At 38.9% G+C, this 15,476-nt stretch overlaps 1 protein-coding gene across 1 annotated transcript in view; it reads right to left on the minus strand.

Annotated features, from left to right (window-relative positions):
• The window catches only part of ZSWIM6 (zinc finger SWIM-type containing 6), a 457,051-nt gene that overhangs the window by 75,031 nt on the left and 366,544 nt on the right, over nt 1-15,476 (minus strand). Inside the window, exons 8-9 of the mRNA XM_033930539.1 lie at nt 8,895-9,041; nt 6,430-6,690 (exon numbers count right to left, since the gene is read on the minus strand). Coding sequence (XP_033786430.1) covers nt 6,430-6,690; nt 8,895-9,041 — 408 coding nt within the window. The remainder of the gene's footprint in view (nt 1-6,429; nt 6,691-8,894; nt 9,042-15,476) is intronic.

The raw sequence follows: 15,476 nt of genomic DNA on the forward strand, positions 1-15,476 counted from the left end.
GGAATTGATAAAACTTTAATTATGAAAACATATTTCAAGAATAAAAATACTAAATTTTGTGGGGATGTAGTACTGATTTTTCTGGATGTGGCAAAGCCACGCAACTGAAAAGGAAAACAATTCTTGCATTAAAATTGAAAGTTTTGGTTCTAGAAGCCACTTTTTCTGAAATTTCCTTGCAAATGTATGATAAAGTTTCAAGAGAAATAATTTTTTTGGGGGGGATCCTATTCAGTTAGAACAATTCTTGAGCTTACAGGAGCAACAGAAGGTGTAAATGTGCTGATTTATTGAGGAGAATTTAGTATTTCACCATATAATGTAGATCGAATTAACAAAGCTTATTATTATTTTTGATTTAATTAATAAATCTATAAAAATATTTTCTTTGTGCTTTCTTAATTTTGATTTTGAATTTCCTTACTTTGTTGGAGATGAAGTTAAGGGTAAATCCTCTCGTAATGTGGGCTAGATGGAAATATTTGTTTGTAGTTGAACTCGTTTTAGCGAGGAGAGTTTATAATTGTAAATACTATTTTTTGTGAATTGTAATTGAAAATTATAAATAACCCTCCCCCCTGAAAAAAAATGGTGCTGGAGCTGGACTAGCATTCTTCCAATATGGAAGAAACCCATGCCCTAAGATATGATCAGTCAAGATGTCACTAAAGGAGAAGTCATGCTATGGTTTAATGACCTGAAACAAGACATCTCGGGAATTCACCAGGATTTTCAATCGGTGTTTGCTGATTTGAAAATGGTGCTGGGAGGGCCTACGTACACGTGTGGAGTAGGCAGAAGAATCGCTATGGTCTCTGAGGAGGTGCAGGTGATGCAGACAAGCCGCCAAAAGGCTGCATCCTTAGACATTATGCAGGAACAAATATAGAGGGCCTTGAAAAAAGATCATGCAGATGGCAAATTATGATTCAGAGGGATTCCTGAATTAGTTGCCTATAAGGATTTTGCTACAGTGGTAAATGAGATTTCTGCTGACATGATGCAGGCTGACTCGGACATGTGATTTTACAATTTTGAGGGCCTATCGGGGTCTTGGCCAACAGAGAGAGGGATTACCCAGAGATATTGTATGTTTTGGAGATTATCTTACTAAAGAACAGATCCTCTGAAAGGCTTGGCAGAAAAAGGAGCATGTGTGGAAGGACATTAAGATTTCTATCTTTCAAGACCTTGCACAGTCAATCTTGCTCATTTTGGGAGGCTGTACATATCGTTGCTCTCTGGCTCACAGTAAAATGGGAAATCACCTAAGGTCAAAACTGCTGAGGAAGATTGGGTCATGCTTTCTGTTGAAGTCCAAGGAGGTATGTGAGGATATTGCAACTTTTGAAGATCCTTTATCATGTTTTCCACTCCCTCCGGGGTGTCCACTCTGTTACAAATCTTGGTATTATTCGCAAAAAGGCAAACCTTACCTTCTAACCCTTCCGCAATGAATCAGTCCCAGCACCGATCCTTGAGGCACTGCACTACTCACCCTTCCTTCCTCTGAGCAAATTCCATTAACCACCACCCTCTGGCGTCTGTCCAACAACCAGTTTCTAATCCAGTTCACCATTCTGGGTCCAAACCTCAGCCCATTAAATTTATTCAAGAGTCTCTTATGAGGAAGCGTCTCAAAGGCTTTGCTGAAATCTAAGTAAATTACATCTAACACACGCCCTTGATCCAATTCTCTGGTTGCCCAGTCAAAGAATTCAATCAGATTTGGCACAATTTACCTTCAGTAAAACCAAGAAGCAATTAAAATTTTGTTTTTAAAAAAAATCAGGACATGTGTGATTAAGAGTTAACATCTGGGTGAGAGGGATGGGTGGTAATGAGAAATATGAGAGATAGTGAATTATTTTAATTGTAGCTTGCCTCAGGCTTATGTGGTGAGGCATATCATCAAATACCGTAAAGTAAAAAAACATACAAAGTTGTCATTTGGTGCTCTGTTTAAAAACTGTTACCCATCTTACCATTTCATGAAAAATAAAATCTCCCCCCACCTCCCATAAAAAGTTGGAAGCATTACAGTTTTGTTCCTATTTTCATAGATCTCATAAAAACAAAAAAAAAAATCACACAGATTAGCCTCCATGTTTCTCCAAGTGTTATTTTTCAGAATACTATACAACCAAAGCTACTAACTCAAATGTCAAAACTTACCAAGAGTGATCAAGGTGGTACTTTCAAAAGATTAAAAAACAAAATTTCACCATTTATTAGGATTTATTTACCGCTTTTTTGAAGAAATTCATTCAAGGCGGTGTACAGCAAGAATAAGTCAGACAAACTCTAGACCAGTGGTTCCCAAACCTGTCCTGGGGGACCCCTAGCCAGTCAGGTTTTCAAGATATCCCTAATGAATATGCATGAGAGAGATTTGCATATAATGGAAGTGACAGGTATGCAAATCTCTCTCATGCATATTCATTAGGGATATCTTGAAAACATGACTGGCTGGGGGTCCCCCAGGACAGGTTTGGGAACCACTGGTATAGACCATCCATTTCAGAACAGCAGACTAGAATACTTCTAACTCTCGATAACAGTGAAAATTCCTGCAGTGTTTATATTGCTGCATATATTAACAGAACTAGGATCAACCCCCAAAGTAGTAGCTGAAAATTTAACACTTCTACTCATTTCTTTGCCATTCTTGGGTTGCCATCAGAACCCTGGCAAAGATATGTAGGATTCCGCCTAGACTGTAGAAGAGCCAGCAGGAAGGATGAAATTAATCATGAAACCAAGAAGGCAAGTGCTTTCACAAATCCCCCTCCCTCACCCTCGGCAATCCATCCCCTCTTTTTCTTGTATTAGTTTTTAGTTACAAATAAGAAACTTAAAGGAGGGCTGCTAATCGCAGGGGGAAAGGGGGACACACAACTGAGTACACAGAGATTCAGTCCAGCTTTCCTGTGAGTTCTGCTTCACAGGGTACCACTTCTTCTGGATGTAAGTGGCAGAGGGGGCAACCAACATGGTGATCAACATCATACCAGGTGGTATTTGATAACTGTGTAATTATCTTGGCTGGCAACAGAAAATAAGATTCTACATATTTTAGGGACTCCTCTGATATACCAGTCTGCCACAGTTTGGCTAGTGTCACAGTAGCTTTGCTCATTTGTTTTCCATCTACACTTTCTCAGGGTGAAAATGACTCAATATTTAGAATCTTGTTCCTTTCTGCTTTAGCTAGGTGCCAGTCAATGCCTTCTTAATTTGTATTTCAAGAGCAAGAATAAATTTTCTGTGACATTTAGCATAAGAACAAACAACTATCAGTGTAGCTCACCGTTAACTTAAGTGTGAAGAACTAACAATATGAATGCCTGATAATTAAAGCAGTCTTATGTCTAGACTGTGTAATATCAATTTGCCTGTCACTTGGTTTAAGCACTCTCTCCTTTGGTCTCATTTCTAGATTGCTTTGTTTGTTACCATACATTTCTTGGATTTTACTCTTATGGTTCAATTTTTAAAAACCTGAGGGTAGCTTTTAAATAGCCAGCCATGGCATTTATACACATTACATATATTTAGTTCGATCATCTGGATAGGTAACAGCACTAAATATATGAGATAGCTGCACATATACCAGTTATGACAAAGTACTTTTATTTAGAACAAATTTTTCTGGCCTAAAACTACATAGTTATGTGAATAGTGGTTGACTAGAGCAAGAATGGTCACGGAAAATTTATATACCGCCTAATATCTTAGTGGTTTCCAATATAAAACATTCATAAAAATCTGTCATAAAACACAAATATACATCAACAACCACTCTCTTCTCATTTATATATAATGGCTATATACCAAAGGCAGCATGGGGATTTTTCTTCTAGCTACTGCACTGGCAAGTTCTGACAGGATGAAGAACAAAATGGGTGGCATGCACCTTCCATAAGTTCCCAGTTTGTTTATTCTTTCCTCAGAAGTTAAATTTTGAATCATAATAAAGCAGAAAGGGTAACAGGATATGGCCACATATTCCCTAAGTAAATCCCTGTTTCCATTTGATTGGAGGCAAGGAGTGATTTAAGGTTAGTTAATAGGCTATGCCTATATATGCCTTTCCTGTTTTATTGTGACGATGTAAGGGTAATTGTGGGGTGTTGTCTGTTGTAGGTAAGATAATTTCTGGATATGGGGTAGTTTATATGGGGTTATTTTCAGCAGGATGGGGTAGTTGCAAGCAGTTCTACTCCCCCCCCCAGGGGGGGCAGTTGCAGGAAATGCAATGTAGAGAAGGGACAGTTGCAGGGGTAGTTTTGGGCTGTGAAGGAAGTTGTAGAGGCCTTGCCCTGTTCTAATTGAAATATTTCACTCTAAGGGCAGGATTTTCAAAAACCCACGTTAAAAAGCAAGAGTCTGCTAATGCAGCCGTTTTGATACCGAATATTAAATATATAAGATGTTAATAGAGGTTCCAATTGTTAGCTGCCCACCCTTAAACTAAAGATTGGGGTCTAAGAAGAACTAGAATTATTTCCTATTTTGTAAATTTCCTTTGATTTATTGTATTTGTTCATATTTCATGAAATAAGTGTATTACTTGTAAATATTTTCAAAGTTTAATTAAAAGAAAAAAATCCTGCTGCGACCTGACCCAAATGTGTCCCCCCCTTTCCGGCAGCAGGAGAGATGCCCACTCTCTCCTGCTGCACTAAACCTCCCACCGTGACTAGTAGTGACCCCCCTCCCCCTTACCTGAACAGATGAGCTGGATGAAGATGGACATCCTCATCACAGCTGCTGCTGCATTGTCTAAACTGGGTATTCCCCTCCCCGGTGCATCTTGGGATGCATCTAGGGAGGGGCCTGAAGTAATCATGGTAGCAATATATTTGTGAGAGACATTGCTGCAGGGTTAGAAGGAAGTTTGCCTTTTTGCAAATGACACAAAGATATCCAACAGAATGAATACCCTGGAAAACACACAACACAATGTTCTAAATAAAGAATTATATAAAAAAAGAATGAATACCCTGGAAGGAGTAGAAACCATGAGAAGAGATCTCTAAAAATCGGAAGAATGGTCAAAGGTCTAGGAGTTACCATTTAATGCAATGAAGTACAGAGTGATGCCCTTGGGGTGCCAAAATCTAAAGGAGATGTATGAGATAGGAAGGGAGAGTAATAAGCACAGCTCAGGAGAGAGCTGATGGTGATGGTGTCTAGGTGATGAAACATTGTGACATGGTGGTGGCCATAGCCAGAAGGATGCTGGGCTATATGGAGAGGGGGTACAACCAGCAGAAGAAAGGAGGTGTTGATGCCCCTATACAAGTCGTCGGTGAGGCAGTTCAGAGAAAGGCAACAAAAATAGAATGGGGGGTGTGCCACAAGACATATATCGAAAGACTTGATGACAAGAAGATGTACACCCTGGAGAAAAGGAGATATGATACAGACATTTCAAATACTTAAGAGGTACTCATATACAAACAAAATTTTTCCAGAGGAGGGAAGGTGAAAGAACTAGAGGACATGAATTTAAATCGCAGGGGTCAACTCAGAAATAATGTCAGGAAATACTTTTTTATGGAGGAGGTGGTAGATGCCTAGAATGCTCTCCCATGTAGGTGGTGTTAATGAAAATGTTAACTGAATTTGTGGGATAAACAAAGGAATCCTCTATGGAAGGCATGGGACCAAACAAGCTTAGTGGTGATTAGATGGAAACACTAGTAATTGAAAAGCAAGTCCAGCAAACTTTTATGGTTTATGTCCCATATATGGAAAGACAGATTAGGTTGGGCTGGAGTTGGTTTTGATAGCATTTCCAGCAATGGGACCCTGAAAATAGCATGTACAAATCAAGCAAGCTTATGTAGCATCATATCCAACTTTATGAATTTATCTTCTTGGGCAGACTGGACGACCATATCGGTCTTTATCTGCCATTATCGACTATATCTGCCATTATCTACTATGTTACTGTGTGTCAAGAACTTATGTAATAAGTCTGTAGAATATTTGCAGTTATGTATAACTTTTTGTTGCAGATATTTGCCCTGGCCTTTGATACGGTGTAAGTGGCCATGCCTAAATGTTAGTACAAATACTGACTCTTGCTGGTATCTGCTAACAGCATTTACATATGTAGCATCTCAGCAATTAACTTTAGACAACAATTTGTACTGGAATTGCCCTCTTAGTGGAATTAGATGCAAGCAAAAGAAAAGCGACTCCCCTTTGAAGAAAAGCTAACGATATTAGGACTGTTTAACCAGAACAGGCAGCTTTTTTTGGTGGGGGGGAGGGGAAGAGGAGGGGGACATGATAGAAGCCTATATATAAAAAGTAGTACTACTACTTTAAGGAAGGTCGAAGTGCCAAGCTGGGTACGCCCTTTAGTACCAGTTTCCAAATAATCACACAAAGAGGAGAAACATTTCATCATACTACCTTCTAATAGGAAGACTGCTTGCTTTCGAAAAATCTTCACCAGCGTATCATCCAATTCGATTTCCTGAAGCTTAGAAATGAGCTGTTCCTCATTTCGACAAACCTTCTCTTGTGCATACAAGCCATCAGGCATGATCCGCTGTTGCCCCAGTCCTATCAATGCCACTTCCACAGCTAATGTTAAATAGGATTCCCCTTCCTCTAAGAACTTGTGTGCAGGCAGGTGCTGGAACTCCAGAGATTTGCACTGCCCCATGTTCTCTGTAAAGGTTACAAAAGGAATAATATATCAAACTATTTTAATCAATAGTTCTGCTGTAATCTGATATTTAGAAACACTCCTTGTCAAAAGTGGTCATGTATTTTTAGGCACTTTGTTTTCATAAAGGCATGCAAATAAATCCAAAGGCATTAGAACAATTTATTCTCTAGTGATCTGAAATACACATCTGAAGTTCTGAAATTTCTAATTCACAATAGGTTATTAAATGCTTTATAACTTATTGAAAAGAAAAGTCAACATGCAGCCTGTGTTCCTTTCCACATCAGGTAAAGATTAATACTCACCCCTCTTTCCTGCAATATAATACCAGATACAGACTAATTACCACTAAATCAAACAAGTACTACCGTATTATGTCTGATAAGTAGATTACTACTACTATCCTTGGATTTCCTTTCTCCCCTTGAAATTGTTATGCATCTGTGCTGTTCACACCTCACAGGTAGCCATTCATGTATAAACATATGGCACCTTTAATGGTTGTTTAATACAAGAGGAAATGCAGAAGCATAACTGGTAAAGGGAATAACCACTATTGCATTTGTCCAAGTTATATGAATAGCATTTTGTCCTCTAAATCACCACATCAGTTCCTACTCCTGCTGTTCTAGGGCCTTTTGGTTTGCAGGTCACAATGCCCTTATGCTGCCAACGGGCACTGTGAAAGTTACTCTCCTGCATCATTATTTGGTAATATCAGTACATCTAATTCCCAAAGCAAATGGTTAAAGTTCTAAATCAGGGGTGTCCAACCTTTTGGCTTCCCTGGGCCGCACTGGCCGAAAAAAATGTTTCTGGGGCCGCGCAAACGCTGCAGCGAGACAGAGGAGCGAGCCGGAAAGACGGTAAACACCCAGGGGCAGCAGAGGAAAACACTGCTTCGCCCTCGACCGGGGCCACACAAAATACTTCACGGGGCCGCAGGTTGGACACCCCTGTATAGAAACTCTAAAATGCTTTTAGAAATGCCAGTCCCTTTAGAAACATACCAGTTCCTTGGGTTCTAGGTATGTGGCTGTTGCCAAGGGGGGGGGTCTCTTTTCTGCTGAGTTGAAATTACTGTTTAAAATTTTAGCTACAGTGGAGGAGGACTGTGAAACTTAAAATGTACAGTTATACACAAAAAAGGAACTTTATACTATTGAATGCTATACAATCCAAACAGCCAAAAAAATGCATTCAAAATAAGATGTACTGTGAGGATAACACTGCGGATTATATACTAAAGATGGAGAAAAAGTCCTCAGTGTCACGTTGGATTTTAATACATATCACTAATCCTCCGGATATATCAACTTCAAATAAAAATTTGAAGATGAAGAAGACACATCATAAAACTCCACCAACTTTAATTCTTTTCTCGAGTCAAAAATGTTATCAAAGCAGTACAGTAACTTCACAAACTCAAAAGAAAAGCAGCAAAACTTATCAGCCACAAGTGTCTCCTCCACACAGATCATCAGCAAGAATAGGCAGGAGGTATCGGCATCTCTTTCACAAAAAAGTGTCCGTTTCAAAAAAGATAATAGCGAACTCCCAACAGGGCCCCTGTTTCTCTGTCAAATGCTTCGTCAGGGGAACCGCTTGAACTCGAGTTAAATGCAGGTTTTTTGAAGCGTTTAGCTCGAGTTCAAGCGGTTCCCCTGACGAAGCATTTGACAGAGAAACAGGGGCCCTGTTGGGAGTTCGCTATTATCTTTTTTGAAACAGACACTTTTTTGTGAGAGATGTCGATACCTCCTGCCTATTCCTGCTAATGATCTGTGTGGAAGAGACGCTTGTGGCTGATAAGTTTTGCTTCTTTTCTTTTGAGTTTGTGAAGTTACTGTAGTGCTTTGATAATATTTTTGACTCAAGAAAAGAATTAAAGTTGGTGGAGATTTTTCTGTCTTCATCTTCAAATTGTTATTTGCAGTTACGTCCAGAGGATCAGTGATATGTATTAAAATCCAACATGACACTGAGATCTTTTTCTCCATCTTTAGTGTATAAGCTGCAGTGTTATCCCCACAGTACATCTTATTTTAAATGCATTTTTTGGGTTGTTCAGTTATACACAAGCCATTAGACAACCAAAGGTAACAATACAAAAATATTCACAGAATATCTCCAATGCAAATGCTCAACAATTAGGCAAAAAGGAAACCTTAAAAGCTCTGTATTCAGTGCACAAACCACTCACCTGTGAAATCTGAGAACACATGGAAGTTTTCATCATCCACCCTACAGACTTCCATAAGACTACTGAAGAGTGTGCCAATAGGATCCAATGGATGGCCAACCCAACCTTCAAGATTGGTTATTGATGTTACTCCTTTGTGAAGAAGCTCTAGTGTTTCATAAGAAAAAGAACAATAAATTAGTTTTTCCTGCTGAAAAGTTGAACTATACTGATCTGGTTTTAGTATTGAACAGCTCAGGACATCTTTTTATTAATTTTTTGGAGATGTTGGGAAAAAATTACCATCAGCCATTGCTAAAATATTCATGCTGGCCACCACCAAATATGAACAATGGAAACAGTAAATACAACTTGGTACATTTTCACGTGATCTTAAAATTGCTGTCTAGGTTTGAGGTGAGAATGTTGAAGTAAATACCTTTCTATGTTCTACAAACTAGGATGAACATATGTGACCTTCAGAGTAACCATCATAGTGCCTGTAATATCTTACCCAACACAACTGTTAAGAGAATTCACATGAAATATTGGACACAATGACAAATTTTCTATGCAAGTTTAGATTTTTTGTTGCTGTTTTTCTCTATGGATCCACATAATTTTGTATTTCTAAATTGCAGACTATAAAATACTGCCATTAGGGTGCTAACAAATGCCCGTAGATATGACTATGTCACTCTGCTTCTGAAAGATTTTCATTGGCTTCTGAAAAATTCAAGATTAATGCATAAAGTTTTGACTCTAACTTTCAAAGCATTACGGATAGGGCAACCAGAATATTTAGCTAATCTTTTGATCCCATATAGACCTGCTCAAAACTTTTGTTCCACTAATGGTCATCAATTATCCCTGCCTTCAGTCCACTTAGTGAGATTAACCTCTACACGTAATTCTGCTTTTTTCGCTTCTGTACCCTATCTATGGAATTCTTTGCTACTGGAATTACGTAGTGAACTCTCATATATTAAATTTAGAAGTCTGTTAAAAATTTATCTTATTGGATTAGCATTTCCTTGAATGCTCCCTTTTCCATCAGAGATGATTTAGTATCATATTGGTACGAACACTGAGGAAGAGATTTTCAGTTGCTGCTTTTATAATTATATTTTAATTTTTTATAATTCTATGTTTTTTATTTTAATTTGAATTTTACTCTGTAATTCATTGGGGGGTTTTTTCTGAATTTTTATAATTTTACTTTCCTATTGATGATGGAGTTCTTTTCCTTTTGTTTTGTACTATGTAAACTGCTATGATGTATCGCAGTGTTCTTCAACCTTTTTACACCTATGGAGCGGCGGAAATAAAAGAATTATTTTGTGGACCGGCGGTTGAAGAACACTGGGCTAAGTCATGGGCCAGACCCCGCCCCCATAATAGTACTAATTATAACACAATTTTTTCCATTCATTTTTCATATACTGTATACACACAAAATATAATCGTAACACATAATGGTTAACCACAAAATTAAACTACACAAAGCTAAATTCCTAAATTTACCATTGGTGATTGCATTTGTTTCTTGCATCAATAAAAAAAAAATTGCTTGATTATAAACTACACTGCATGCTTCTCAACATTCATTCCTACCAGAAAACAGATAACCCCTTTGCAAATATGGGACCAAAAACTAAAAGTACTAATATATACAAACAAACCCTAAGATGCAAGACTCTGCATGCAGTACAACCCCAGAGAAAAAGAAACAAATGCATTTCTTTCTGAATAGTGCAAAATACAGATAGCAGATGTATATTCTCAAAATTGACACAATTCAATCACTAAATTAAAAAATAAAATCATTTCCCCTACTTTTGTCTCCCTCCCTCCATGCTGTGCCTAACCTTCTGGCCTGATCCCGCCTGGCCGTTTTATGCCGCCCACAGTGTTATCTTCAAGCCGGCTCCTTCTTCCTCACTTACGCAGTGAACAAAGCCATGGACAGCGGCTCCTCGTACGTCCCGTGCCTCATCTGGAAGCCTTCCCTCTGACGGTGCGACATCAGAGAGAAGGCTTCCTGTTCAGGCGTAGGAGCCGCTGCCCACGGCTTTGTACAATGCAGCAGTGAGGAAGAGGGAGCAGGCCCGAAGATAAGGCCACATCGATCACACCGTGGACCGGCTGTTGAAGAACACTGTTTCAGGCCCGATGCACTTGCCGGCCCTGTGGATCGGCAGTAAATTTCTACGGACCGGGGTTGAAGAACAGTGATGTATCCAGGGCTATGGAGTCGGTAGATAAATGTTCCGACTCCTCAGTTTTTTGTACTTCTGACTCCGACTCCGTGTGAAACAAGATCTTCATCCGCATAAAAAGATGTTGTGCATATGGTGGGAGAGCTTGGTTGGATGAAATTTTCGAGTCTACACCAGGTGATTTCTACCAACGAGGTATTGAAAACCTTGTTGAACGTTGGAAATAAGTCGTAAACAACAACAAGGGAGAATACATTTATAAGTATTGGTGCTCCGAATTGTGCGTTGCGTGCCATATAGTGAAACACGTGTTCGTTTTGCGGTTACGTGAGGCACTGCATGCATTGGTCTTTATTCTTACAGTAGAGAAGTCATTAATTATAACTTTTTGTGAATTGGGACATTTAAACTTACTTTTTTTTAATTCCAATCTAAATTTAGTCGGAGTCGGAGTCGGTGCATTGTTTGGCAACTCCGACTCCAGGTACCAGAAATTTCCTCTGACTCCGACTCCACAGCTCTGGATGTATCGCACAGCAGTCTATAAATACCAACAAACAAATTCTATTATCTTTACAAAAAGATTTCCATAGTGCACAGGTGTCAAACTCAAGAACCGCGTGCCAAATGCGGCCCACAGTCTGATGCCCCCAGTATTACCTTGAGGCCGGCTCCCTCCTTCTCACAGCCATAGTGTGTACGGAGCCGTGTGCAGTGGCTCCTCGCGCATCCCACACCTCATCCAGAAGCATTCCCTCTGATGTTGCAACATCAGCGAGAAAGCTTTCGGTTCAGGTGCAGGACACATGAGGAGGTGCTGCATGCAGCTTCGTGCACACTGCAGCTGTGAGGAGGAGAGAGCCAGCCATAAGATAACAGCGAGGGTCATCGGACCGCGGGCTACATAAAACAGCCAGGTTGGAGCTGGCCAGAAGGTTAGACACCCGCCAGAGGGAGGCACAATATGGAGGGAGGGAGACAACAAAGGTAGGGGGAATGATTTTATTTTCAAGTTAGTGTTTGAATTGTGTTAATTTTGAGCATTTTAATCTGCTATCTTTTGCACTGCTCAGGAAGAAATACATTTATTTCTTTTTCTCTGGGGGTTGTACTGCATGCAGAATCTTGCATCTTAGGGTGATTTTTCAATATATTAGTACTTTTAGGGCTCCTTTTATGAAGGTGCGCTACGGGGGTTAGCGCGTCAGACATTTCATCATGCGCTAACCCCTGCGGCACGCCAAAAAACTAATGCCTCGTCAATGGAGGCGTTAGCGACTAGAGCGGCAGGCGGTTGAACGTGCGATATTCCGCGCGTTAACCGCCTACCGCACCTTGATAAAAGGAGCCCTTAGTTTTTGGTCCCGTATTTGCATAGGGGTTATCTGTGTTCTGGTAGGAATGAATGTTGAGAAGCATACAGTGTGCTTTGTGTAGTTTAATTTTGTGGTTAACCATTACCATTATGTGTTAATAAGATTATATTGTGTCTGTATATATGAAAAATGAATGGAAAAAATGGTGTTATAATTAATATTATAATGGGGGCGGGGTCTGGGGCAGAGATTGGGCAGGGTCTGGCCCGCGATTTAGCCTGTGTTTTGGATTTCGGCCTCTTAATGTGATACCCCTATCATAGTGGATCGTGCATTTATTTAAGAAATATTCCATGCTGAAGACAACTACGTTAATAAAAAGACATGAGCAGCTTTCAATGCATAAAGGTTATTTCTCATGCAAAGTAAATTTAATCACCCATTTTCTGCTCCATTGTTTTGCATATAACAAACAGATTTCAAGATAGTTATTTCCATGCACCATACAAGCTTTTGCTGCATCTAACAAGTTTTAGTAGAAAAAGACTTGCAGAATAACAGCTTTGAAATAAACCCTAGAACAAATCTTAAATGCTTTATAGAAGGAAAACATCAATGCTTCTATGTGGAAAACAGCTTGCTTGAAATCTTAACAAGCAGCTTCATTTGGTTTTAAAATGGTTTGCCTACAATTTTCTAGTAGATAAGTATAATGAGAAGCTGATCTACCCAAATTCAAATGAAATGTGACCATTTCACCAGAAACAAAAAAATGAGGTTTTAATTAATTTTGTTAGAGCAAACAATTTGTAATGTAACAGTCTAAACTCCATCCTTTTGTGTGAAAAAATAAAGATGCAAAGTTTATGAATATAACTTTTGCAGGCTGTTTAAGTATCCATGAAATGAGAAAAAAAAAAAAAATTTTAAAAAAATCAGCTCTTCACATTTTGGATCTGCTACTTTAGTCACCTTTTCCCAGAAAAAGTCACAAATGCTTAAAGAGGTGCTTCAGAGTTCCTGACACCTGAGCAGGTTTTTAATTTATTTCAGATTTTATTATGTGCTAGATTCTGGTGATGACATCACTCATACTTAATATACCAAAATTGATAAGGTATCGCATAATTTAGAGTCCTCTGGGCATGCTCCAATCATGTGGTCTGCTCAAAGGCAAGATAAAAAAACACCAGTGACTGGGAAGTAGGACCAGTGCCAGGCAGACTTCTATGGTCTGTGACCAGAGGATAGCAGGGCAGATAAAGAACAAATGTGCATTTTTGTGTCACATTCACCTAAGGGTTGATAAGTAAAATGTTAGTTTTCAACATTGTTAGATTGCTGGTTTATTCAAATATTGACAATAAATGAGACTATTCAAAATGATAAAACTACTCTTTTATATTATGCCAGCACAGTAGTTGCTCAAGATGGAGTAACCTTCTTGCAGTGGCAGGTTGGATCTGGTCGCCTTTTTGGACAGACTAGATGGATCATGCCATCAGGTACTATATTATTTGCTCACACTTTATAGACAGCATGATATACTGATATTTTATTTGGGGGGGGGGATGTTTATGATGTTGTCCAGACATGTCTACGCTATATGTGGAAATCGCAGGGTATATAAATTTTTAAATAAATAAATAAATATACCGGATGTGACTAACTTCAAAGAGACAAAATAAATTAATAAAAATGCATCATTTACTGAATGTAACCCAACAAATCCCAATACAAAAATCAATACTTAAAAAGATACCAAAAGAAAATAAGCAACCAATGAATTCTGGGAAAAATCTTCCCCTTTTTAAGCCAGTGACAGGCAATGGTGTTAGCTTGCATCTTTTTATTTTTGTGATTTTTCACTGTTAACGGTTTCTGAAGAAGGGGCAATGGCGCCCCGAAACCAAGCCTGGTCGAACCGAACTGTGAGTATCATTGAACAGAAGGAAGATAATAACATCTAACCTTTTGATGCTCACGATCTAACAGAAAGTGGACTACTCTCTTTCAAAGCTAAGTGTCCTTCCTATTTACTCGTCGCTATTGATTCATGTCCTGGCTGGCAATTGGGTGGCTAACACTATGAATTCTAGCAGAAAATTTATTCATATATATTTGAAATTGAAATTGTTTTGCATCATGAGTACATTATTTATTTAATATATTTATTTAGATTTCTATCCCATAAGCAACAGGTTACAAAAGGACATTCACAGAAAGTTACAGTAGACAATCACAGCAAATTATATTAGACATTCACAATACATAACATTAGACATTCATGGCAGCTTAAGGATACGACAGGTTGCGGAGAGAATTTCATGGCAATCACAAGAGAGGTTTCCTGTTAATCAAGGACATGGCTGATTGTATAACATGTCACTTTAGTCACTTGCACACGTGATGGTGAATCCGACGATGGTATGTGGCTGAGACCAAATTATGGTTTCCTGGCCTGTTTATATTCTGGGTTAATTGAGCAATAGAGTGGTCTCCTTTTGGTGATTCTCTTCAGAGCTCATAACCTGACACTGAGGATTTACATAATAATTTATCATTTTTATTTTTTTCCAGAATTCATTGGGCTAGCCACCTGGTTGCTTATTTTCTTTTGGTATCATTTAACATAACTTAAGTATTCATTTATATACTGCGCAATGCCTTGCGGTTCGAGGCGGTGTACAACAGAAATTACAGATAGATAAACCATACCATAATGTTAACTGAAAAGTGACAGTAGGAATTTAGAAGAGAAAAAAAATATATATTAAAACTCAGTAAAAGAAGAATAAAAAGGAATAAAAAAGAAAAGCAAAAAGTATGAGAAAATTAAGCTGGAAATTGGACAGAAGTAAGTTCAGTGTGAGTGAGTGATCCCACGACGTTAGTTTGTTACTGGCCGAAGATCTCTGGGTCCCAACCGCAGGAGAGGGGTAATGGCCAAAGGCTGCAGGTAGAAGAGAGGAGGCAGGCCACAGATCGATCCATCGAGCAATGTACAGCATCCACAAACTCTCCCTCCATGGTCTGGCCAACTCCAGCGAAGCAAACCCTGCCGTCGC

Source organism: Geotrypetes seraphini, chromosome 1, assembly GCF_902459505.1.
Source record: "Geotrypetes seraphini chromosome 1, aGeoSer1.1, whole genome shotgun sequence".
NCBI classification, from domain to species: domain Eukaryota; kingdom Metazoa; phylum Chordata; class Amphibia; order Gymnophiona; family Dermophiidae; genus Geotrypetes; species Geotrypetes seraphini.